This window comes from Phoca vitulina, unplaced genomic scaffold (assembly GCF_004348235.1).
Source record: "Phoca vitulina isolate PV1807 unplaced genomic scaffold, GSC_HSeal_1.0 scaffold84, whole genome shotgun sequence".
Lineage (NCBI taxonomy): Eukaryota > Metazoa > Chordata > Mammalia > Carnivora > Phocidae > Phoca > Phoca vitulina.
The window spans coordinates 3,062,760-3,087,682 of NW_022589787.1; the positions used below are offsets into that span (position 1 = coordinate 3,062,760).

General features: G+C 40.7%; 1 protein-coding gene across 5 annotated transcripts in view; it reads left to right on the plus strand.

Annotated features, from left to right (window-relative positions):
- The window catches only part of GABRA5 (gamma-aminobutyric acid type A receptor subunit alpha5), a 95,746-nt gene that overhangs the window by 14,200 nt on the left and 56,623 nt on the right, over window positions 1-24,923 (plus strand). For all 5 annotated transcript variants that reach the window (XM_032395385.1, XM_032395388.1, XM_032395386.1 and 2 more), the window contains exons 4-6: window positions 1,836-1,957; window positions 3,799-3,866; window positions 3,976-4,196. In XM_032395385.1, coding sequence (XP_032251276.1) covers window positions 1,836-1,957; window positions 3,799-3,866; window positions 3,976-4,196 — 411 coding nt within the window. The remainder of the gene's footprint in view (window positions 1-1,835; window positions 1,958-3,798; window positions 3,867-3,975; window positions 4,197-24,923) is intronic.

Consider the following 24,923-nt stretch of genomic DNA (forward strand, 5'->3'; position numbering starts at 1 on the left):
TGCATGCTCTCCCCTAAGTTAAAGAGCCAGTGAAGCCCCCCCAAGTGTCTGCACTTAGACATAGCCTAGAATTAAATAACCAAACTTTTTGATAAGAGTTATGAATACCATAAGAAGTGGACAGTGAGGCCAGATTTAGTTTGAGCAGTTTACTCAACTGGGCAAGTACAAAATGTCACTGTTTTCTTTCTCTCACAAATCCCGGGGACAGTGTTAAGGCCTTTTGTCCTGGTATTAGGTCTGTGAGGCTGAGTGCTTCATCATTCTAAAGTGTCGAACTACAGTGGATGTCAGAGAAAAGGGAATTTAATATTTTCAAACACTATGTCACAGAGTAAAAAAATTGTGTCTGTGGGCTGCATACGAACAGGACTGAATTTTAGCTTGTTAAGAGTTTCAACTATATGCTTAATGATGATGTGAAAATTAGATCAAAAGAACTTTATCCTCTCTCATTCAAAAGGGAATAGCTTTAGAGCAGTAAAGAATTGATCTGTTTAGATGCAATCAATACAAATGACTGAGTTTCAAGAACTGGGTGAGGCAAGCATACATCGATTCTGCCCTCAGCATCCAACCGCTGATGGGCGGTCTCACCCTCATTTCAGACAATTTATGGAAAAGAAATTGCCATTAGTAGAGCTGAGGTACCATAGGAGGCACGTTAGGGAAATTCCAGGGATCTCCTGTTCTTCTCCCAAGTGCCCGGGGTGCTAACTTCTTGGGACTCACAGCTGGTTTTCAGCTGCATGAGTTCTACTTGAAGCCAAGCCGTATGTGTAGGTTGAGTTCTTGGTAATTCCAAACATCTTGCTTTTTGCAACATTTGAAAGCAGCTCTAGAAACCTGTGGTGGGATCCATGTTCTTGAGGTGTATTACCATCTTCTAGACTTAGGACTTTCTTTCCCCCAAAATAACTCCCTCAGCTTGCCCCCATCTGCTCAGGGCAGTTTCTCATTTCCAGCTGCTGCAGATCATCTACACAAAGTTTTGGGGCCTGGATAACTGCACTGAATTGGACAAACCAGGACTGTTCTTGGTTTTTCTTGGAAGGTTCAGCCTACTCTTCTTGGGGTTTTAATGTAAGTCTGACATGCTGGGTCATTCAGAATACTGTGCTTCCTGAGTCCCTGATCTGAGGTGATGCTGAGTAAATCTTAATAAGGGTTTTCAGACTGGTCTTTATAATTCATGGCCCCTGGGTCATGTGCCTTGGCTGGAGCTGAATGTGCCAGCAACAAGCAGTGCTGATGAGTGAGGAAGCCCAGAGACATGTCACAAACTTGATTGTTTCTGTCTCCATGTGCTCTTAACTCTGGCATACTGCTCATGGCACAAATGCTCCCAATTAGGGATGCAGTGAAATTTGGGCCTACCAGTCTCTCAAAGTGCGTCACTTTTGAACATCCTCTCCACACCCCACTGCTCATTACAGGTGATTCATTAACAATATGAAGACTCAGTTTTTCTGTGTTTAAACCAAACTTCTGAACTCCCCGAGGAGTGGATGAGGTTCTGCTAGTCTATGTGTAGTGGCTAATGTTTTTAAAATGGCTATAATCTTAATATAAACTGTGCCTCAGAATCAGGGAAAGATGGATTTTCAGCATCATGTTAGGTTGATGGATGACCAGCCCAGAGCCAGCACACTCTGGAAATTCAAGAATTAAGGCTTGTCTATGAAAAACAATAGCCTAGATTAGTAGAGGAGACGGTTTTCAGGTGCCCTCTCTGCAAGACAAGTCACCATAGCATTTTCTGGTTTCTATATTTTGAGAAGAATTTGTAAAAAATACTTAATGCAAGTTTGATTTCTTGTTTCTCTGTTTAAAAGCTTTTCACAGATGCCAACCAGTTCAGTAAAAGATGAGACCAATGACAACATCACAATATTTACCAGGATCTTAGATGGGCTTTTGGATGGCTATGACAATAGACTGCGGCCTGGCCTTGGAGGTGAGTAGGTTCTCCTTAGCTACAGCCCACTAAGTGCATGCTTAAACTCAGTCCCAAGCTCACACTGCTGTGATTCAGACAATTCATTCAAGAGTTCCTTACCAGGAGTTTGAACTGATGGTTTTGCAAAGGCTCCTGCATCCTTTATTGTCATTTCCCAGGTACAAAAAGCTGGGGGATGTGGTCTCTCTGCAAACTCCCTTTTCCTCAGAAAATCTATCCATTCTGCTTTGCTTAGGGAGGAACCAGTTCTTAGGTGTTACTAAAGCCAAGATTACCTTATGTTAAGAAATAATGCATAATCAACTGCCTACTCTTGTATTGATGCAAATCCTTTTCACAAATCCACTGTTTAATGCAATTGCTCTTTACATCTTTATATATTATGTTTAACTTTTTCACTAGGACCATAATCATTGTATTTACTTTAACCCCTGGAAGTTGATAAAAATAAGTGGATAGCAAAATGCGCTTTCAGGGCACAATTAGAACAGCTTAATTTTGTGCGGAGACTCATGTGCTGTTTCCAGGCATGTGCAGTGCCCTTGGCTCTAGCTGATTTAGTTGTGGTGCATTTGAACTTGTTCCATTAGGTAAGTCAGAGACCCTCTAGCAACTACATTCCTAGAGGAAAAAGTTCTTTTCCATTATTGCATTTTTAACAGGGAGATTCACTTAAAGCATGAATTGCCATTCTCTACCTTCTTGGCAAGAAAAGTCCACAAAGCCTCTTTGACACTGTCTTACTCCACCCTCCGAGTTATGCCCCTGGGCCTCTTATGTCTAGCAGCCCCTGTCCCTTTGAACACATCCACAAGGATCAAAGCATATAGAGATCCAACGAGTTGTTGCTATACAATATTCTCTCATCCACTCAGCATGTGGCACATTTCTCTGGGGCAGGATCCTGAGAACACCACAGAGAGCCAAAGGAGCTGCCTGCTGGGGCTAGAATCTCAGTGGGCACCGAAAGCACACAGCATCATACTAACACCTACACACACTTAACTACACACCATGCACATATATGATTACCACGCAACGAGATGTCCAGAGAAAAAAGTCCCCCTCCCCCCCCAAGCCCCCCAGCTGTGACTCAACAATGCTACCAATGGTGTGGCATTATTTATAGTGAACTGTAGTATACTGTGAATGGTCCCCATTCATGACCACAGGGGGTACAGGGCCTGGGTGATGCCCAGGGAACACACACTTTCCCCCCAATATTATTAGCTACTTGGATTGCTTTATAAATTTAATAATTGTAACTGATATAATAGTCTGTCATGGTAGAAATTTCTAACAATTCAAAATGCAACATAAGGTAAGATGGGTCTTCTCAAGCGGTCCTGTCCCAAGCCACACTGTGGACACCTTCTCATACGGCCTTTCCCCAGAGACCACCCAGTGCTGCAGTTTTGACTAGACATTCCTTCAGATCTTATCCCCTCATCAAAACTGCCTAACCCTTTCAAAAGCCGGAGATTGTGGAGAGCGGGTATCGCACTGTGAGGTTGGGAGTATTGTTCAGGTTTAGGGAGGAGGAAACTAAAACCCAGGACCCCTTTCCCATCTGTTGAGGACAGATTCTCACGGGGCAAGAAGTACAATGAGAGCCAACACCCTTTCCTTACACGATGGGCATTTTATTTCCTGCTATAGTTCCGAGCAGTTGGGCTTCATTTGGTGTTTGTCAAGTTTTCCAAATTCAACAAACACATTATCAAAGCCCCGTGATTGCCAAGAGTGAAACCGGTTCCTAGACTGAGGACGTGCAGACGCTGTGATGGGTGGTCCCATGTGAGCTCCAGCCCAGGCAGGAACCTGTGTCTGTGTTTCAGAGCGAATCACGCAGGTGAGGACGGACATCTACGTCACCAGCTTCGGCCCGGTCTCCGACACGGAAATGGTAGGTCTCAGGGCACGGCCCCGCCCCCACCGTTCTCAGTAGGCCCCGAACCACCTCCCCTGAGGGCCTTCGCTACTGACACATCACCGGTTGCCTTCCTTTGCATTAGGAATACACCATAGACGTGTTTTTCCGACAAAGCTGGAAAGATGAAAGGCTTCGGTTCAAAGGGCCCATGCAGCGCCTCCCTCTCAACAATCTTCTTGCCAGCAAAATCTGGACCCCAGACACGTTCTTCCACAACGGGAAAAAGTCCATCGCCCACAACATGACCACACCCAACAAGCTGCTGAGGCTGGAGGACGACGGCACGCTGCTCTACACCATGCGGTGAGCACGCACAGCTGCGGGGAGAGGGCGCAGCGTCCAGGGCCGAGGGGGGGCGCCGGCCGCGCGACTGGCCGGGGGCGCAGCGCGGGGCCCGCGCCCCCGCCTGTCCTGCCCCGAGGGCCCTGCAGCCTCGTGGGGTCGAAGAGTGCTTCGAGTTGGTGAGCACGTGCGGTTTGGGGTAGTTTTTACCTTTTGCCTGTCCATTCTGGTGTCCATGTGGATTATTTACCTGAGCTGCTGTAGGTCCGTGTGTTTGCGATCTATACTTGTTGGTTCAAGATAGAAAGCATCTTTGGAATAGTGACCTAGGTAATGGAAGTTAGGGAAAATTTATTTTATACAAATTTTATTTTAAAAGCTCTAAGGAGATTTTTTTTTTTTTATTGCAGTTGTGCACCCTTGTAAATTTTAAAAGCTCATTTCTTATATGTTTTGGTAACATTCCAATGCTGAGGTTAAATTTTAGTATTTCTAATTTAAAATGATCAGTAGTCATTTTTTAAATTCTGAATTATTCATTACATTTGAGTAAATCAATACATTGGCGGCGAGAAAGCCTCCTTTATAGCTTTTCAGTTTCCATGGTGGGTCTAAGTATTTTTAAAAAAGATTTTTTTTTAATTTAAAAAAAAAGCACTAAAGCTAAGTTAAATTTAAAAAAAAAAACAGCATATATTTGTATGGGCATTATTGGAATTTCTCTCTCCACCTAACTTATAAACTATGTTTGAAAGAAGTAATCATAGTGGAAATAACACTGATGCTCTCATCTTCTGAGGCTACATGCCCTAACATATGTTCTGAGGAATGTTTTGACACATTGTGTCCCAGACCTATTTGACAATAGATCTCGATTTTTCTTGTAACAGTCCAATAAGGATTCTGATAAATGAGCCTATAATACACACCTTAGCATTTTGTACTATTTCTCACCCTTTCCTTTTCCCTACATTGGTCTTGAACATGTTTTGCCCATGGATGGAAACATGAGTTGTGAACATCAGTGCCCTGGGACAGCACATTCTTCATGCAGAGAAGTATTTTGAAAAGCTACAAAATATCTCAAGTGTTGAAAATTAGTCCTTGGTCATCATTCTTGTAAAAGGGAGTCAGTCTGTGCAGTGAATCCAAGGGTACTTTGTTCAGCCTTGTGAACAAAGAGCAGGTGTGGGGAGAGTCCCAGGTCTTGGAAGATGCTGGTTGGGATGAATAATTGGATGCCATTAATGTGGGGGCACCATTGAGCCTGCTGTTTGCCTTCATTCTGTTCATAGAATAAAAATACCTCTAGTCCCCACAGATTATTGACCTTGATTCACATCTGGTTTCTAACACTGAAAGAGTGTATTTAGGCCCAAGACAGCGGGATGCTTTAATCTTGTGCATGATTTCTTGAACAGGGTTAGGTAGGCCCCCTGTTTAGAAGGGAAGGGGCAGCAGAGAGGCCTCTTACTGAGTGTCTACGTACCTGGCAACTTCACAAACAGCCTGGCCACTACATGATACCATTTCCATTAACCAACAAAGAGAATGAGGCTCAGAGAGGTTTGGTAATCAGCCTAAGGTCACACAGCTAGTGAGAAAGGCAGCAGGAATTTGAATTCAGCTCTAAGCAATTTCCTTGTTTGATCCACCACACTTGAAAATTGGAGGATGCAGCATTACTAGACATATACTAGCCTTTTTCTTATTCTTGTCAAATGTTATGCCCAGAAGGAAGATGGTGAGAACCAAAGCAACTTGTCAGCAGTAATTTTTCCTTGTTTATGCAGAGGAAGTCTGCTAATGATTTGCAAAGTTGATAATGAGTTTTCGTTTTTAGTCATATACATTTGGAAAGTGTACATAGTTCCACTTGAAAGTGCTCTGAATTTTATGTGATAGAACTATAGCTATAATTTGATAGCATTTTTTTTTAAAGATTTTTTATTTATTTATTTGAGAGAGAGAGAATGAGAGAGAGCAAGCACATGAGAGGGGGGAGGGTCAGAGGGAGAAGCAGACTCCCTGCTGAGCAGGGAGCCCGATGCGGGACTCGATCCAGGGACTCCAGGATCATGACCTGAGCCGAAGGCAGTTGCTTAACCAACTGAGCCACCCAGGCGCCCTAATTTGATAGCATTTTACCTATTGATTTAGCAAAGACGGTGTGATAGGACTAATCGCACAGCCGTTGGTGTCTCAGCACCCCCACCTTGTCATTGTCAGAGCCTTTCTGTTTGGCATTTGGGTCACTCCTGTCAAGCCTTGCAAAAACAATGATATACTTAGATCTGGTAATTCCCATGTAATGTCCATCTTAAGGAAATAATTAGGAATATAGATTAAGCTTTATGCACAAAGATTTCTATTATGTTACTTGTGATATCAAACATTGGAAGGAATCTGAAAAATGAACATTTTCCAACTAAAACTATTTTTACTTTATTTTTAGGAGAGAGAGCGTGAATGTGCAGGGACGGGGTAGAGGGAAAGGGAGAGAGAGAATCTTAAGTAGGCTCCACACCCAGCACAGAGCCTGATCTCACGACCCTGAGATCATGACTTGAGCCAAAACCAAGAAGCGGAAGCTTAACTGACTGAACCAGCCAGGCACCCCTGTTTTTACATTTTTATCCAGACTTTGGACCTAATGAAAAAGATGAAATATGAAAGTGTAGAACATACTGGGGTTCATGTGATCCACTGAGACAAATGTCTAATAAAATACTGTTACCAACTTCTAAAAAGTAACTCCATAAAGATTATGGTACGTGGATGGGGTTTATTTGTGTAAAATCCCCACCATGCTACAGAGATCATTTAAAGTAGCATTCAAAGATAACACACAGTTCTTAAGATGGAATTCTTTAAATAGGTGATTCCAAAGAAGCCAAGGGAACATAAGCTATTGCTGTCATTTGCTCCCAAATTATCTGCCAAAAAGTCTTAGGTGCTTGCCTGGAAGTCATTGCCAATTTTGGTTCTGAAGAACTTTCTACCACCAATGGGTTATCTGCTTATAGGATATAAAGGTAAAAATCATCAGTCGCTCAGGATAATTCCATAGAGAGCAACAAACATTTCCGGTTGGACCCTCAAGGAGATGACACTTACAGAGTACTGGACAATTTGTTGAGGACAGTCTTTCAGCAAACAGAGTGATACATTTTACAGAACCATCCCCAGAGTTGCGCTTTAGACATTAGACAAGTAGCCAGGAAACCTCAAAGGGAAACTCAGCACAGTGATTTCCTGGGCCTTCCCTTGCAGGGCTGGAGAGAGGAGGTGCGAGCCCAGAGCTTGACATCAGTCCATCTAGGGACCAAAGGACTTGTCCTTCTGGCCAGCCTTGCTAATTGTTTTTTTTTCCCCCCTGGGTAGAACTGGTGGTTGTCATCATGCAGCAGTAGGTCCCTATTCCACGCCCAGGCAAGCCCATGCAGTATAGGATGACCATGTCTCTCAGGGAGCATGCCAAATCTGATGATCCATTTTCCTTTATGAACACCTGAGCTGGGGGACAATGCCCTCCTCTCATCCTCCTGTTCCCCACATCATCTAATAGTGCAAACTCCTGTAAGACCCACAGTGAGGACCACTTTAGGGCAATTCCCCTGGTCTTTGGGCCTCTGGCAGAAGAGCAAGTCTCTCTTAGTTTCTTGTATAAGAAACCACAATAGGCAAGAAAGAACTTACTAGAAGGCAGGCTCTGCTGGGACCACACAGTTCTGCCTGTCTCAGAAAACCTGGCTGCCATTCTATCCAAGATCATCTTGCAATAGACGTGTAATAGAGACATCCGGGCAAATATTTTACAGTGCCTTGGGCCATTGGGGGGAGGGCTCATAGAATGCACTGTACGTAGTAAAAGTACTGGACAGAGTCATGCACTGCATGCCACTCCACATTGTCACTTTCACACAATTCCTATTTGCCTGTGCTATTTTTATTTGAGAAAGACATATTTTTTTTACAACTTTTATAAACATCTTTATTACGTGTGTTTTTAAACACGACTCTAAATGCATTTAAAAATGGCAACACTGTTCTTTTGCTACCAAGCAAGTACAGAACTTTTTTAAATTTAGTTATTACAATTGTTTTTAAACACTTCTTCACATGCATTATGGAAGATCTATCATCTGTTCCCTGAAATAACACTCTTCTCAAAGTTTCCTGCACATACAGATCTCATAAGCATCTTTATCACATGTGTTTTTAGCACTTGTCTTAATAGAAAGGCGTATCTTTATCATTGCTTACACCCCATTTAGATTTTCATCAGTAGAAAGCACTGCTTTGAATTGAGGGACTATGATGTAATGAAAAGAGCATGGGCTTTAGGATTAGGCTGACTTAAGTTCAAGTCCTGACTCTGTCACTTAGTAGTCATGAGTCCTTGGTCATTTTATCTCTTAGATCGATTTTTGTTGTTTTTTATTTCTTTTCTTCCTAAGCAGTATAGCTGTAGGGTCTGAGAAAGTTTGTTTGAAAAATAGTAGTATAGACACTGATTCCTGGAATGGCCACTGGGAGGCAGCGTAGTCATAATTTTGCATAATCATTGGCAGCATCCGTTAAAGTTAGAAGACAAGTAACTGGAAGTTATCACGTGTTTGACTTGTGGATAACATATTTAAAGGAAATTATACATTTATAAGTAGAAGTTTTTAACAGGGCACTGATATGTATATGTACCCCTATACACACATGTAGGCGTCTATATATCTGTATTTATACACACATACACACACACCAGTGTGTGGATAAAAATGTCTTTCATGATACCAACAGATATGCTGGCTAAATCTTGCAATATTTAAGATAACATTTATTTTAATGACAAGGATCAAAATATGAATTAAAAATTTGTAAAACATGGAAAATCACCAAGTATGAATACAGCTATAATAACGCTCAGACCAAAAAGAATCACTGTTAAGTTTGGTGTGTATCATGTACACGTGTTTATGTGTGTGTAGACTCGTGTATACGTCTGTGTATATTGGTGTATGTCTGCACACATACTCTCCCTATAGCTTTTGAGTGGTCTCACTCTCTGAAAAGTGTTTTGTAAGTAGCTTTTATAATTTAAAATATATTGAAAACTTCTTCCCCCATCATTTAACACCATTCTGAAACTTCATGGTCCAACACATTCCGTCATGTGGATATCCTGTCATTATACTGTGGCTGACAAAAATTCATGTCATTTCCATTTTTCCCCTATCATAAGCAACATTGCCATGCAAACCCATAATTATATCTTTGGGATAAATTCCAAGAACTGGCCAAAAGATAAGACTTTTGATACCCACTTCCAAGTTGTTCTTTAGAAAAACTAGCAATTTCCCTTTCACCAGCTGTGGGAGTGGAAATCCTCTCTATTACTTCCTCCTTCACACTTTATATATAAAGATGAAGATGGAATGTTGCCCCTTTTTGCTACACAAGATGTGATTAGCAACCACTGTCTAAAAGTTGACTCATCCTGAGATTTCTAGTAACATTGGCTTTCTTTTTTCCCTTTGGGAAAGGACTCCCACAGAATAGCGTGTGCACTGTCTTGACTGAGAATGATCTAAATTTGGAGACGTGCAACCTGACCTGCAAACTATGCTCTGATCTCCATCACACACACATCCACACCCTCCCTCAGTTTCCTTAGCCACGGAAAACCGAGACTTCCCCTGACTTCTTCCTGAAGTCTCCTGCTCTCCATCAGCCTGTTGCACCGTGACTCACCTGTGCGTCCTTTGTGTTTTGTGGCACCCTGAGTAATCTCTTTCCCTGCGCCTGGCACCTGGGCTGGCCCTCAGGAGGAACGTCCTGCATGTTTATGCAGGGACAGTAATAATGGAATGCATGAATGCATGACACTGCCTTCTCATAATCTAGGCCCTCCCACTTCTCAGACCTTAGTTTGAGGGATTGAGACAGGAGACCTACAGAATTTCTCTTTCACAAACATGCTCAGTGCATAGGTTTCCACCAGTTTATGAAGATTTGAGTTGATGTTTGGCTAACAATTTGTACCTGTGGTACACAAATGAGGATATTTTAATACATATTTCTTGCATATTTGGTTTGAAAACTTGACTGGAATTATCCTGGGTCAATTCAGTCTGGTCAGTCTGGACTTTTGGACTGTTAGGCACACATTTCTTGAAGGACAACCTCATCCTTTGCAAATGGGCCATCTCCAGCACATTTTTGTCTTCTGAGGTCCAGAGCCCACAGAGGCTGTCAGACACTCTCTACTAGCGAGAGAGAAGCCAGGCTCCTGGTGCAGCTCTTCACTTTCCTGTCCAGGCAGGGACCTTCTTGGAAATGAGCCACCTGCAAACTCGGGGCCACGTCTTCAAAAGGTTTCCAGGAATCTCTAGTGACTGCTCTTTGGAGGTGATGGTTGCAGGCTCTGGGTGGAAAGCCCCAGGCAGCTGCTGGCTAGGGTCTTGGCTCCAGGCCTCCAGCCCCAGGCCCCCAGCCTCACAAAGGTAGTGTCTGAAAAGGAAGAACCACTTAAGCTGGTCTGCTAATTACTTTTCCAAAAACATATGTGGCCTTTATTATGTGCTGGGTGCTTCAGAAACGTAAACTCCTAACACCCTAAGAATTTAGTATCATCATTATGCCCATTGATAGATGAGGAATTAGACTATCACTAAAGCCCAAATGCCAAATCCACCTGCCTGTATCTATTTTAATATAATATCTAAGAAGTGTAAAATAGGAAGCTATGCACTCCCTTTCTGCCAACGCGTGTGAAAATAATGTCCACCAGGTGGTGCTATGCCAATTTAGGATAGAGAGTTCCTGAGTGCCCTGCTACTTTATCAGATTCAAGTAAAGCACTGGTTTCACTAAAACACTTTCAGGGAAAATAAACTTGCATTTCTGGGGTGTTTTGCCATGGAAGTGCAGTTGGCATATCTGCAACAGATCTGAGGATGCTTGGAGCCAAGAAATCCATCCTCCATTTGTGGTAATCTATAAATGAACTTTGAGGGCAGGATTTCCATTTTTCTCATGGGTGAGTAATACTCCATTTTATAAATATACCACATTGTCTTTATCCATTCATCCATAGAAGGGCACTTAGATAGTTTCCATGTCTTGGCTATTGTGAATAATGCTGCACTGAATATGGGAATGCTGATATCTCCTTGAGATCTTGAGAAGTGCAATTGTGGGATCATATGGTAGTTCTATTTTTAATTTTTTTGAGGAACCTCCATACTCCTTCCATAGTGGCTGTACCAATTTGCATTCCCACTAACAGTGTACAAGGGTTCCCTTTTCTCCACATCCTTATCAACACTTTTTTATCTCTTGTCTCTCTGATGATAGCCATCCTGACAGGTTTAGTTTAATATAGTCCACTTATTAAGTTTCGCTTTTGTTGCTTGTGCTGTTTGTTGCCAAAATATTATTGCCAAGACCAGTGTCAAGAAGCTTTTCCCATGTGTTTTCTTCTGGGGGTTTTATGGATTCAGGTCTTATATTTAAGTCTTTAATCCACTGCAAAGTATTTTTTGTGAGTGGTATAAGATGGGGTTCCAATTTCATTTGTCTGCATGAGGTTGTCCAGTTTCCCCAACACTACTGAAGAGACTATTCTTTTCCCAATGAGTTTGTTAGGCTCCTTTGTCAAACATTGATTGTATATGTGAGGATTTCTTTCTGGGCTCTTGATTCTGTTCCATTGGTCTATGTGTTTATATTTAAGTCAGTATACCATAGTGCTTTGATTACTACAGCTTTGCAATATAGTTGAAATCTGGAAGTGTGATCCTCCAGCTCTGTTCTTCTTTCTAAGGACTGCTTTGGCTATTTAGGGTCTTTGGTGATTCCATATGAATTTTAGGATTGTTTTTTCTACTTCTTTTTTTTTCTATGAACAGTGCCATTAGAATTCTGATAGGGATTACATTGAATGTATAGATGGTTTTGGGTAATATGGACATTTTAACAAGGTTGATTCTTCTGATTCATAAACACAGGATTTGTGTTTGTTCATATTTTCTTCATTCAGTTTCTTTTATCTCAAAGTCATGTAGTTTTCAGCTTACACATCTTTAACATCCTTAGTTAAATTATTTTTAAGTCTTTTATTGTTTCTAGATACTATTGTAAATGGAATTGCTTTCTTTATTTCATTTTCAAATGTCTCATTGTTAGTGTAGAGAAAAAACTAATTGCTTTTTTAAAAATTTTTATTGTTATGTTAATCACCATACATAACATCATTAGTTTTTGATGTAGTGTTCCATGATTCATTGTTTGTGCATAACACCCAGTGCTCCATGCAGAACGTGCCCTCTTTACTACCCATCACCAGGCTAACCCATCCTCCCACCCACCTCCCCTCTAGAACCCTCAGTTTGTTTTTCAGAGTCCATCGTCTCTCATGGTTCGTCTCCCCCTCCGATATCCCCCCCTTCATTCTTCCCCTCCTGCTATCTTCTTCTTTTTTTTTTCTTAACATATATTGCATTATTTGTTTCAGAGGTACAGATCTGTGATTCAACAGTCTTGCACAATTCACAGCGCTCACCATAGCACATACCCTCCCCAGTGTCTATCACCCAGCCACCCATCCCTCCCACCCACCCCCCCTCCAGCAACCCTCCGTTTGTTTCCTGAGATTAAGAATTCCTCCTATCAGTGAGGTCATATGATACATGTCTTTCTCTGTTTGACTTATTTCGCTCAGCATAATACCCTCCAGTTCCATCCACGTCGTTGCAAATGGCAAGATTATATTCCTTTTGACGGCTGCATAATATTCCATTGTGTATGTGTGTGTGTATATATATACTACATCTTCTTCATTCATCTGTCAATGGACATCTTGGCTCTTTCCAGTTTGGGTATTGTGGACATTGCTGCCATAAACATCGGGGTGCACGTACCCCTTTGGATCCCTACATTTGTATCTTTCGGGTAAATACCCAGTAGTGCAATTGCTGGATCGTATGGTAGCTCTATTTTCAACTTTTTGAGGAACCTCCATACTGTTTTCCAGAGTGGTTGCACCAGCTTGCATTCCCACCAACAGTGTAGGAGGGTTCCCCTTTCTCCGCATCCCTGCCAACATCTGTCGAGAAACAACTAATTTCTATGTGTTGATGTTGTATCATGCAATTTTACTGAATTTGTTTATTCTAACAGTTTGTTGGTTGAGTTTTTAGGATTCTATCTGTATAAGATCCTATCATCTGCAAACAAAGAGGACTTTTACTTCTTTATTTCCAATTTGGATATCTTTTATTTCTTTTTCTTCACTGATTGCTCTGGCCAGTACTCGGGTACTATGTTGAATAGGAGAGGTGAGAGTAGACACTATTGTCTTGTTCCTGATCTTAGAGGAAAAGCTTTCAAACTTTCACAATTGAGTATAATGTTAGCTGTGGTCTTGTCATATGACCTCTTTATGTTATGATCCTTTTATACCAAATTTGTTCAGTGTTTTTATCACAAAAGGGTGTTCTATTTTGTCAGATAGTTTTTTGCATCTATTGAGATGATCATATGATTTTTATCTTTTATTCTATTAATGTGGTGTTTCATATTTATTGATATGTGTATATTGAAACATCCTTGAATCCCAGGAATAAATCCTGATTATCATGTGTGGACCTTCTTTTTTTAGTTTTGATTTAAATTCTAGTTAGCTAACATACAGTGTTATAGTAGTTTCAGGTGTACAATATAGTGATTCAACACTTCCATATATCACCCAATTGTCATCACAAGTGCCCTCCTTAATCCCCATCACCTAACTCACCCATCTTTCCACCTTTCTCCCCTCTGGTAACCATCAGTTTGTTCTCTGTAGTTAAGAGTCTTTTTCTTGGTTTGCCTCTCTCTCTCTTTTTTCCCCTATGCTCCTTTGTTTTGTTTGTTAAATTCCACATATGAGTGAAGTCATGTTGTATTGTCTTTTTCGATTGACTTATTTTGCTTAGCATAATACTCTCTAGCTCCATCCATGTCAGTGCAAATGACAGGATTTGATTCCTTTTTATGACTGAGTAATTTTCCATTGTGTGTGTGTGTGTGTGTGTGTGTGTGTATAACACATATTTTTTTGATCATTCATCAATCAGAAGACACTTGGGTTGCTTCCATAATTTGGAATTGTAGATATTGTAGATAATGCTTCTTTAAACATTGGGGTGCATGTATCCCTTTAATTAGTGGTTTTGTATTCTTTGGGTAAATACCCAGTAGTGCAATTGCTGGATGGTAAGGTAGTTCTATTTTTAACTTTTTGAGGAAACTCCATACTGTTTTCCAGAGTCTCTGCACCAGTTTACACTTCCACAAACAATGCAGGAGAGTTCATCTTTCTCCACATCCTCACCAACACCTGTTGTTTCTTGTGTTGTTGAATTTAGCTATTCTGACAGGTGTGAGGTGATATCTCATTGTGGTTTTGATTTGTATTTCCCTGATGATCCGTGATGTTGGGCATCTTTCATGTATCTGTTGGCCATCTGTGTGTCTTCTTTGGAGAAATGTCTGTTCACGTCTTCAGCCCATTTTTTAATTGGATTATTCATTTTTGGGGTGTTGAATTTTATAAGTTCTGTATATATTTTGGATGCTAACCCATACGTCATTTGCAAGTATCTTCTCTTATTCCATAGGTTGCCTTTTAATTTTATTGATTATTTCGCTGTGCAAAAGCTTTTTATTTTGATATAGTCCCAATGGTTTATTTTTGCTTTTGTTTCCCTTGCGTCAGGAGACATATCTAGAAAGAAGTTGCTATGGCTGATGTCAAAGAAGTTACTGCCTGTGTTCTAGGATTTTTATGGTTTCAGGTCTCACATTTAGGTCTTTGATCCATTTTGAATTTATTTGTGTGTATGGTATAAGAAAATGGTCCACTTTCATTCTTTTGCATGTTGCTGTCCAGTTTTCTCAACACCATTTGTTGAAGAGACAGGTTTTTTTCCATTGGATATTTTTTCCTACTTTGTTAAAGAGTAATTGACCATATAATCATCGATTTATTCCTGGGTTTTCTATTTTGTTCTAGTGATCTATGTGTCTATTTTTGTGCCAATCTCATACTGTCTTGATTGCGACAGGTTTGTAATATAACTTGAAGTCTGGAGTTGTGATGCCTCCAGCTTTGCTTTTCTTTTTCAAGATTGCTTTGGCTATTCAGGGTCTTTTGTGGTTCCATACTGTGGTCCTTTTAATATAGTGTTGAATTGAACTTACTAATGTTTTGTTGTGGATTTTTGCATCTGTATTCATCAGGGACATTTATCTGCTCTTTTCCTTTCTTATGGTGCCATTGTCCAGCCTTGATATCTGGGTAATGCTGGCCTTATAAAATGAATTTTAGCATGTTCTCTCCTCTTCATTTTTTGGAAGAGTTTGAGAAGGATTGGTGCTAATTCTTCTTTAAATGTTAGCAGATTTCACCACAGAAACCCTCTGGTCCTGGGCTTTTCTTTTTTGGAGGTTTTGATTGCTGATTCAGTCTCCTTACTCATTATTCACCTGTTTAGATTTTCTTTCTTTCTGATTCAGTCTTGGTAGTTTGTATGTTTCTAGGAATTTGTCTCTTTTAGGTTATCAAATTTGTTGGCAAATATTTATGTATGTTGGGTCCATTTGGTGTAAAATATGGGACAAGTTCAATGTTTCCTTATTGATTTTCTGTCTGGATGATGTATCCATTATTGAAAGTGAGGTATTGAGTCCTCTAGTTTTATTGTATTGTCTGTTTCATCTTTCAGATGTTAGTATTCAATTTAGGTTTTACATTTACATTTAGTATTACAGTTAGGTTTTCCAGTGTTGAGTGCATATATATTTATATATATTGATGAATTGATCTCTTTATCATTATATAATGACCTTCTTTATCTCTAGTTACATTTTTTTGGCTTAAAATCTATTTTGTCATATATAAGTATAGCTGCTACTCCTCTCTTTTTGTTTCCACTTTCATTGAATATCTTTTTTCATCTATTCACTTGGAGCCCATGTATGTCCTTAAGTCTAAACTGGATCTCTTGTAGGCTGCATGTAATTGGGTCTACTTTTGTTATCCATCCAGCCATTCTATGTCTTTTGATTGGAGAATTTAATCCATTTACACTGAGTAATTATTGATAGGTAAGAACTTACTAATGCCATTTTATTAATTGTTTTCTTGTTCTTTTGTAGTTCCCTTGTTCCTTTCTTCCTCTCTTGTTCTCTTCCTTTGTGAATTGATATTTAAATGAGGCATCCATAAAACATCTTATAGATATTACAATCTATTTTATGCTGATAACAATTTATCCTCAATCACATATAAAATCTCTACTCTCTTATTCCCCCCTTTTATGTTTTTAATGTCAAAACTAATCTCTTTTTATATTATGTGTCTATTAATGAATTATTGTAGCTACAGTATTTTTAATACTTTTTTTCTTTTAACTTTTATTAAGACACCACCACATTACAGTATTACAGAGTATTCTGAATTTGGCTATATACTTAGATATAGTGGTGTGTTATATATTTTCATATTTTTTCTTTTATATATATATTTTTTTAACTTAATTTTATTATGTTATGTTAGTCACCATACAATACATCATTAGTTTTTGATGTAGTGATCCATGATTCATTGTTTCATATAACACCCAGTACTCCATGCAGTAGATGCCCTCCTTAATACCCATCCCTGGGCTAACCCATCCCCCACCCCCTTCCCCTCTAAAACCCTCAATTTGTTTCTCAGAGTCCATAGTCTCTCATGGTTCATCTCTCCTTCTGATTCCCCCCCTTCATTTTTCCCTTCCTTCTCCTAATGTCCTCCATGCTATTCCTTATGTTCCACAAATAAGTGAAACCATATGATAATTGACTTTCTCTGCTTGACTTATTTCACTTAGTATAATCTCCTCCAATCCCATCCATGTGGATGTAAAAGTTGGGTATTCATCCTTTCTGATGGCTGAGTAATATTCCATTGAAGATATGGACCACATCTTCTTTATCCATTCAGCTGTTGAAGGGCATTTCAACTCTTTCCACAGTTTGGCTATTGCGGACATTGCCGCTATGAACATTGGGGTGCATATGGCCCTTCTTTTCACTACATCTGTGTCTTTGGGGTAAATACCCAGTAGTGCAACTGCTGGGTCATAGGGTAGATCTATTTTTAATTTTTTGAGGCACCTCCACACTGTTTTCCAAAGGGGCTGTACCAACTTGCATTCCCACCAACAGTGTAAGAGGGTTCCCTTTTCTCCACAACCTCTCCAACATTTGTTGTTTCTTGCCTTGTCAATTTTTGCCATTCTAACTGGAGTAAGGTGGTATCTCAATGTGGTTTTGATTTGAATTTCCCTGATGGCTAATGATGATGAACGTTTTTTCATGAGTCTATTAGCCATTTGTATATCTTCTTTGGAGAAGTGTCTGTTCATATCTTCTGCCCATTTTTTGACTTATTTGTTTTTTGGGTGTTGAGTTTGAGAAGTTCTTTATAGATCTTGGATACCAGCCCTTTATTTGTAGTGTCATTTGCAAATATCTTCTCCCATTCTGTGGGTTGCCTCTTTGTTTTGTTGACTGTTTCCTTTGCTGTGCAGAAGCTTTTTATCTTGATGAAGTCCCAAAAGTTCATTTTTGCTTTTGTTTCACTAGCTTTTGGAGATGTATCATGAAATAAGTTGCTGTGGCCAATGTCAAAGTGGTTACTGCCTATGTTCTTCTCTAGGATTTTGATGGATTCCTGTCTCACATTGAGGTCTTTCATCCATTTTGAGTTTATCTTTGTGTATGGTGTTAGAGAATGGTCGAGTTCCCTTCTTCTGCATGTGGCTGTCCAATTTTCCCAGCATCATTTATTGAAGAGACTGTCTTTTTTCCATTCCATATTTTTTCCTGCTTTGTCGAAGATTATTTGACTGTAGAGTTGAGGGTCCATATCTGGGTTCTCTATTCTGTTCCATTGGTCTATATGTCTGTTTTTGTGCCAGTACCATGCTGTCTTGGTGATCACTGCTTTGTAATATAGCTTGAAATCAGGCAATGTGATGTCCCCAGCTTTGTTTTTCTTTTTCAGCATTTCCTTGGCGATTCAGGGTCTTTTCTGATTCCATACAAATTTTAGGGTTATGTGTTCCAACACTTTGAAAAATGTCATTGGAATTTTGCTCAGATGGCATTGAAGGTATAGATTGCTCTGGGTAGCACAGACATTTTAACAATATTTATTCTTCCAATCCACGAGCATGGAATGTTTTTCCATCTTTTTGTGTCTTCTTCAATTTCTTTCATGAGTGTTCTGTAGTTCCTAGAGTATAGATTCTTTACCTCTTTGGTTAGGTTTATTCCGAGGTATCTTATGGCTTTTGGTGCTATTGTAAATGGAATTGTTTCTCTAATTTCTCTTTCTACAGTTGCATTTTTAGTGTATAAGAAAGCAACTGATTTCTGTGCATTGATTTTGTATCCTGCCACATTACTGAATTGCTGTATGACTTCTAGTAATTTGGGGGTGGAGTCTTTTGGGTTTTCCACATAAAGTATCATGTCATCTGCAAAAAGAGAGAGTTTGACTTCTTTGCCAATTTGAATACATTTTATTTCTTTTTGTTGTCTGATTCCTGTTGCTAAGACTTCTAGTACTATGTTGAACAATAGTGGCAAGAGTGGGCATCCTTGTCGTGTTCCTGATCTTAAGGGAAAGGCTCTCAGCTTTTCCCCATTGAAGATGATATTCGTGTGGGTTTTTCATAGATGGATTTTATGAACTCGAGGAATTTTCCCTCTATCCCTGTACTCTGAAGAGTTTTAATCAGGAAAGGATGCTGTATTTTGTCAGATACTTTTTCTGCATTAATGGAGAGGACCATATGGTTCTTCTCTCTCCTCTTATTAATGTGTTCTATCACATTGATTGATTTGTGAATGTTGAACCACCCTTGCATCCTGGGGATAAATCCCACTTGGTCTTGGTGGATGATCCTTTTGATGTATTGTTGGATCCTATTAGCTAGAATTTTGGAATCCATATTCATCGGGGATATCAGTCTTGAAATTCTCCCTTTTGATGGTGTCTTTGCCTGGTTTGGGGATTAAGGTAATACTGACCTCGTAGAATGAGTCTGGAAGCTTTCCTTCTGTTTCTATTTTTTGAAACAGCTTCAGGAGAATAGGTATTATTTCTTTTTTGAATGGTTGGTAGAATTCCCCAGGGAATCCATCAGACCCTGGAGTCTTGCCTTTGGGGAGGTTTTTGATCACTGCTTCAATCTCGTTACTGGTTATTGGCCTATTCAGGTTGTCAATTTCTTCCTGTTTCAGTCTTGGGAGTTTATAGGTTTCCAGGAAGGCATCCATTTCATCCAGATTGCTCAGTTTGGCATATAGTTGTTGATAATAATTTCTAATAATTGTTTCTATTTCCTTGGTGTTAGTTGTGATCTCTCCCCTTTCATTCATAATTTTATTAATTTGGGTCCTTTCTCTTTTCTTTTGGATAAGTCTGGCCAGTTGTTTATCGATCTTATTAATTCTTTCAAAGAACCAGCTTCTAGTTTCATTGATCTGATCTACTGTGTTTCTGGTTTCTAATTCATTGATCTCTGCTCTAATCTTAATGAGTTCTCTTCTAATGAGTGGCTTAGGCATCGTTTGTTGCTTTTTCTCTAGTTCTTTAAGGTGTAGAGTTAGTTGGTGAATTTGGGATTTTTCTATTTTTTTGAGTGAGGCTTGGGTGGCTATGTATTTCCCCCTTAGGACTGCCTTTGCAGTATCCCATAAGTTTTGGACCAATGTGTTTTCCATTCTCATTGGTTTCCATGAATTGTTTAAGTTCTTTGATTTCCTGGTTGACCCAAACCTTCTTGAGCAGAGTGGTCTTTAGCTTCCAAGTGTTTGAATTTCTTCCAAATTTTTTCATGTGATTGAGTTCCAGTTTTAAAGCATTATGGTCTGAGAATATGCAGGGAACAATCTCAATCTTTTGGTATCGGTTGAGACCTGATTTGTGACCCAGTATGTGGTCTATTCTAGAGAAAGTTTGTGTGCACCCGAGAAGAATGAGTAGTCTGTTGTTTTAGGGTGGAATGTTCTGTGTGTATCTATGAGGTCCATCTGGTCCAGTGTGTCATTCAAAGCTCTTGTTTCTTTGTTGATTTTCTGCTTAGATGATCTGTCCATTGCTGAGAGCGGAGTATTGAGGTCTCCTACAATTAACACATTGTTATCAATATGACTCTTTATTTTGGTTAACAGTTGGCTTATGTAGATGGCTGCACCCATGTTGGGGGCTTAGATATTTACAATTGTTAAATCTTCTTGTTGGATAGACCCTTTAAGAATGATATAGTGTCCTTCTGTGTCTCTTATTACAGACTTTAGTTTAAAATCTAATTTGTCTGATGTAAGAATTGCTACCCCAGCTTTCTTTTGAGGTCCGCTGGCATGGAAGATGGATCTCCATCCCTTCACTTTCAGTCTGGATGTATCTTTAGGTTCAAAATGAGTCTCTTGTAGACAGCATATGGATGGGTCCTGTCTTTTTATCCAATCTGCAACCCTGTGCCGTTTTATGGGAGCATTTAGGCCGTTCATGTTGAGAGTGATTATTGAAAGATATGAATTTATTGTCATCATGTTGCCTGTGAAGACCTTGTTTTTATAGATTGTCCCTGTTAATTTCTTTTCTATATCACTCTTGGGGTCTTTCTCCTTTTATAGAACCCCCCTTAATATTTCTTGCAGGGCCCGCTTAGTGGTCACATATTCTTTCAGTTTCTGCTAGTCTTGGATGCTCTGCATCTCTCCATCCATTCTAAATGTCAGCCTTGGTGGATAAAGTATTCTTGGCTGCATGTTCTTCTCATTTAGTACTCTGAATATGTCTTGCCAGCCCTTCCTGGCTTGCCAGGTCTCTGTGGATAGATCTGACATTATTCTGATGTTCCCCCCTCTGTACGTAAGGAATCTCTTCCCCCTAGCTGCCCTTAAGATGGTTTCCTTGGTTCTAAGATTTGCAAGTTTTACTGTTACATTGCCAGGGCATTGGCCTGTTTTCCTTGATCTTGGGAGGGGTCCTCTCTGCCTCTAGGACATTGATGTTTGTTTCATTCCTCAGATTAGGGAAGTTCTCAGCTTTGATTTGCTCAAATATATCTTCTAGTCCTCTCTCTCTCTCCACCCCCTCAGGGATTCCAATAATTCTGACATTGGAACGTTTCATGGTGTCACTTATTTCTCTGATTCTATTTTCATGAATTCTGAGTTGTTTTTCCCTGGCCTCCTGTTTTCCCTTTTTATCTATTAAATGGTCTTCCAGGTCACTAATTCATTCTAATGCCTTGCTTAGCCTCACTGTTAGATTATCTAGATTAGATTGGATCTCATTGATAGCATTTTTTTTTTCTTAAGATAGAGAGAGCATGGGGGGGAGGGCCAGAGGGAGAAGCAGACTCCCCACTGAGTGGGGAGCCCAATGCAGGACTCGATCCTGGGACTCCAGGATCATGACCTGAGCCAAAGGCAGTCGATTAACCAACTGAGCCACCCAGGCGCCCTTCATTGATAGCATTTTTAAGTTCTGCCAATTCAGCTTTCATTTCTGCCCTTAGAGACCCTATGTTGCCATTAATTGATTTCTCCATTCTAGCTATTGTCTTCACCATTGCTAGCCTGAATTCCATCTCCGACATCTTGGTTATATCTGAATCCATTTGTAAATCTGTGGCATAAGTCATAATCTCTGAGTCTTTCTTATCTTGGGGTTTTCTCCTCCTAGTCATTCTGTTGATGGGTGGTTGAGGGAATGTATGGAGTCCAAATTATTGACCACAACCCAAGCAAGATGCACCTGTTTTCTAGGGACCTGAGGGTTGCTGGCCTCTTGTTTTCCCAGCCTGTCTTCTGGGGGAGGGCCTGCTGTGCTATTACTCAGGCAACCCTGTTTGGGCAGATCTGCCCTGCCCCCTGTGGTGGGGGATGGGCTCAGTGAAAACTGGTTTTGGGGGGCTTTTATTCATTGGCAGCTTTGCCTGGTGGCTTTCCCCGTCTCTTCTGAGAGTCAGAGCAGAAGAGACTGTTTCCAACCCTCTGCCTCAGAGCAGAGAGATCGCAGTCTGTTCTTCAGTGAGCTCTCCAGGTCACACTCTCTCCATTTCTGTCTGTGCTGCTATAAACTGCAGCGCCCTGGGTTGTGCGCTCCTTAGCAGGGCTCCCAGTGGTGGCCTCCAGATTGGGGCACATCTCTGCCCTTTGTGCTTCTAAAACTGCCAGCCACACCCAGTTCCCACACACAGCCCTGCCACTCCAGGTTTCTGTCCGGGAGGCTGCCCTAAAGTCCTTTCCCCGCCGCTACCGGTCTGCAAGTCTGTGCCCTATCCCCAGCTCAGGAGGCTATCGCTCACCGGTGGTGTAGGATCCCCACGGCCAGGCTCCCTCCTCCTTCCATTTATCCTCCAGTATCTGCCCAGGGAATCACGGCTCCTGGCTTCATACCTTGAAAACAACCTCCTGCGATATTCTGTTTGTAGAGATCCAGATCTGTCTTCTTAACATCTCAGGCTGTATTCGTGGGTGTTCACAGTGGTCTGGTAGATATCCAGCTCAATTCCGGGGACCGGTTGGAATAGGGTCACCTACTCCTCCGCCATCTTTTCCATATTTTTTTCATATTACTAATCATTGTCCCTTAATTTCAGCTTGAAGAACTATTTTCAGCATTTCTTGTAAGATAGGACTACTGGTGATGAATTCCCTCAGCTTCTGTTGGCTAGGGAAAGTCTTTATGACACCTTCATTTCTGAAGGACAGCTTTACCTGGTAAAGTATTCTTCACTGGCATTTTTTGTGTTTTGTTTTTTGCTTTAGTACTTTAGGTATATCATCTCATTCTCTTCTGGCCTGCAAGGTCTTTGCTGAAAAATCCACTGATAATCTTATGTGGGTTCCTGTATATCAGAGAATTTTTTTTCTTACTGCTTTTAAAATTCTGTTTGTCTTTGATATTAGATAGTTTTATTATAATTTGTCTTGGAGAAGATTATTTGGAGTTGAAATTTTTGGGTGACCTATTAGCTTCATGAATTGGGATATCTAATTTTCTCCCCAACTTTAGGACATTCTCAGGTATTATTTCTTTAAGTAAGCTTGTGCTCGCTTCAGCAGCACATATATTTCTTTAAGTAAGCTTTCCACTCCCTTTTCCCTCTCTTCTCCTTTCTGATTATAGTACCTTTATCCCTTAATAGTGTCCTATAACTTCCATAGGTTTTCTTTATTCCTTTTCATTCTTTTTTATTTTAACTTCTCTGATTGGATAACTTCAATTGATTTATTTTCTAGCTCACTGATAGTCTCCTTTGCTTGGTAAGTCGGCTGTTGTAGCTCTCCATTGAATTCTTCAGTGTAGTCATTGTCTTCTTCAGCTCCAGTGGTTCTGTTTTTGATTCTTTTTTTCCCCCTATATTTTTGCTGATCTTCTAATTATGATCTTGTGTAATTTCCCTGAAGTTGTTAAGTTATTTATCTGTGTTCTCCTGTAGCTCTCATAATATGTTTAGAACAATCAATTTGAATTCTTTGTTGGACAAATCCTGGATCTCCATTTCTTTGGAGCCAGTTAACAAAAAGCTTACTGTGTTCCTTTGGTGGAGTCATAGTTCACTGATTCCTTATGAATTCCATGGCAAGCACTATCGCAAGCAGCTGTAATGGCTGTTGGGTTCTTAGCAGCATCTCCATGGTCTGTGGCTGGGGACCAGGGCAGGTGGCTGTGGTGCACACTTGGTTATAGGAGCCAGCTGCTGGTGCCTGTGTAGTGGCAGAGACTGGTTGCATGTAGTGGTGGGAGCCAGGACAAGCAGCAAGGCCTAGGGCCAGCTGTGGGCTCACTGGCAGCACAGGGGCCCCGGCTGTCTGTGTGCACTACTGTGGTTGCTGGGTTACACCACAGGCACATGGTAGTGGAGACTGGTGACAGGAATCAGGCTGGGGCATGCTTGTGCACAGCCAGAAAGGCTAGCTGCAGTTCCTGGGCTCCGGTGGGGGCACCGTGGGGAGGGACCCAGGCAGCTGGCATCATGAATGTGAATACCTGTGGGGCCAGAGCTGGCAGAATCCGCAGGGGTTCCGTGGTGTCTGGACTAGCCTTTGGTTTCTTCGGTAGTAAAACAAGCTGGGTTTGTCCACGGAGCATAGTACTGTGACCTGCTCTTGCTGCTGCTGTGTGGTTGCTACTGGCAGCCCCCGTGTTTGTTCCTCGTTCTTCACCACCTCTTTCTGTCTCAACTTTGCCAGTCTTGGTTGGGTATAACTGAAGAGGGATCTTAATGTGGTGCTTCGAAAGGCCAGGGAAGCTGGTCACTCATTCAGCTCTTGCTTTCCTGGTGGGGGTACTCTTTCTGCCTGGGGAGTGTCTTCTTGGCTCTGAGTAATAATAGCTTATGGGGGGGATGATGCAGCCAAGCGAAGCTGTCTTCCTTTCCTTTCTGGGTGGTTATCTGCAGGCTTTTGCTCCACTGTGTCACTAAAGTTTAGTAAGTGGACTCCAGTTCTCTAACAGAGCTGTTTTTGTTCGTAGATAGCTAATTGTTGATCTTTGTGGGGTTACAGATGCTGGGCTCTCCTAAGTTGCCATTTTGGTGATGTTACTTCCTTACAATCTTTTAATTGGGGTGATTTTTTTTTTGAAAAGTATTTTAAAAGTATGAATAACCAAATAGACTATAAATATTTTAA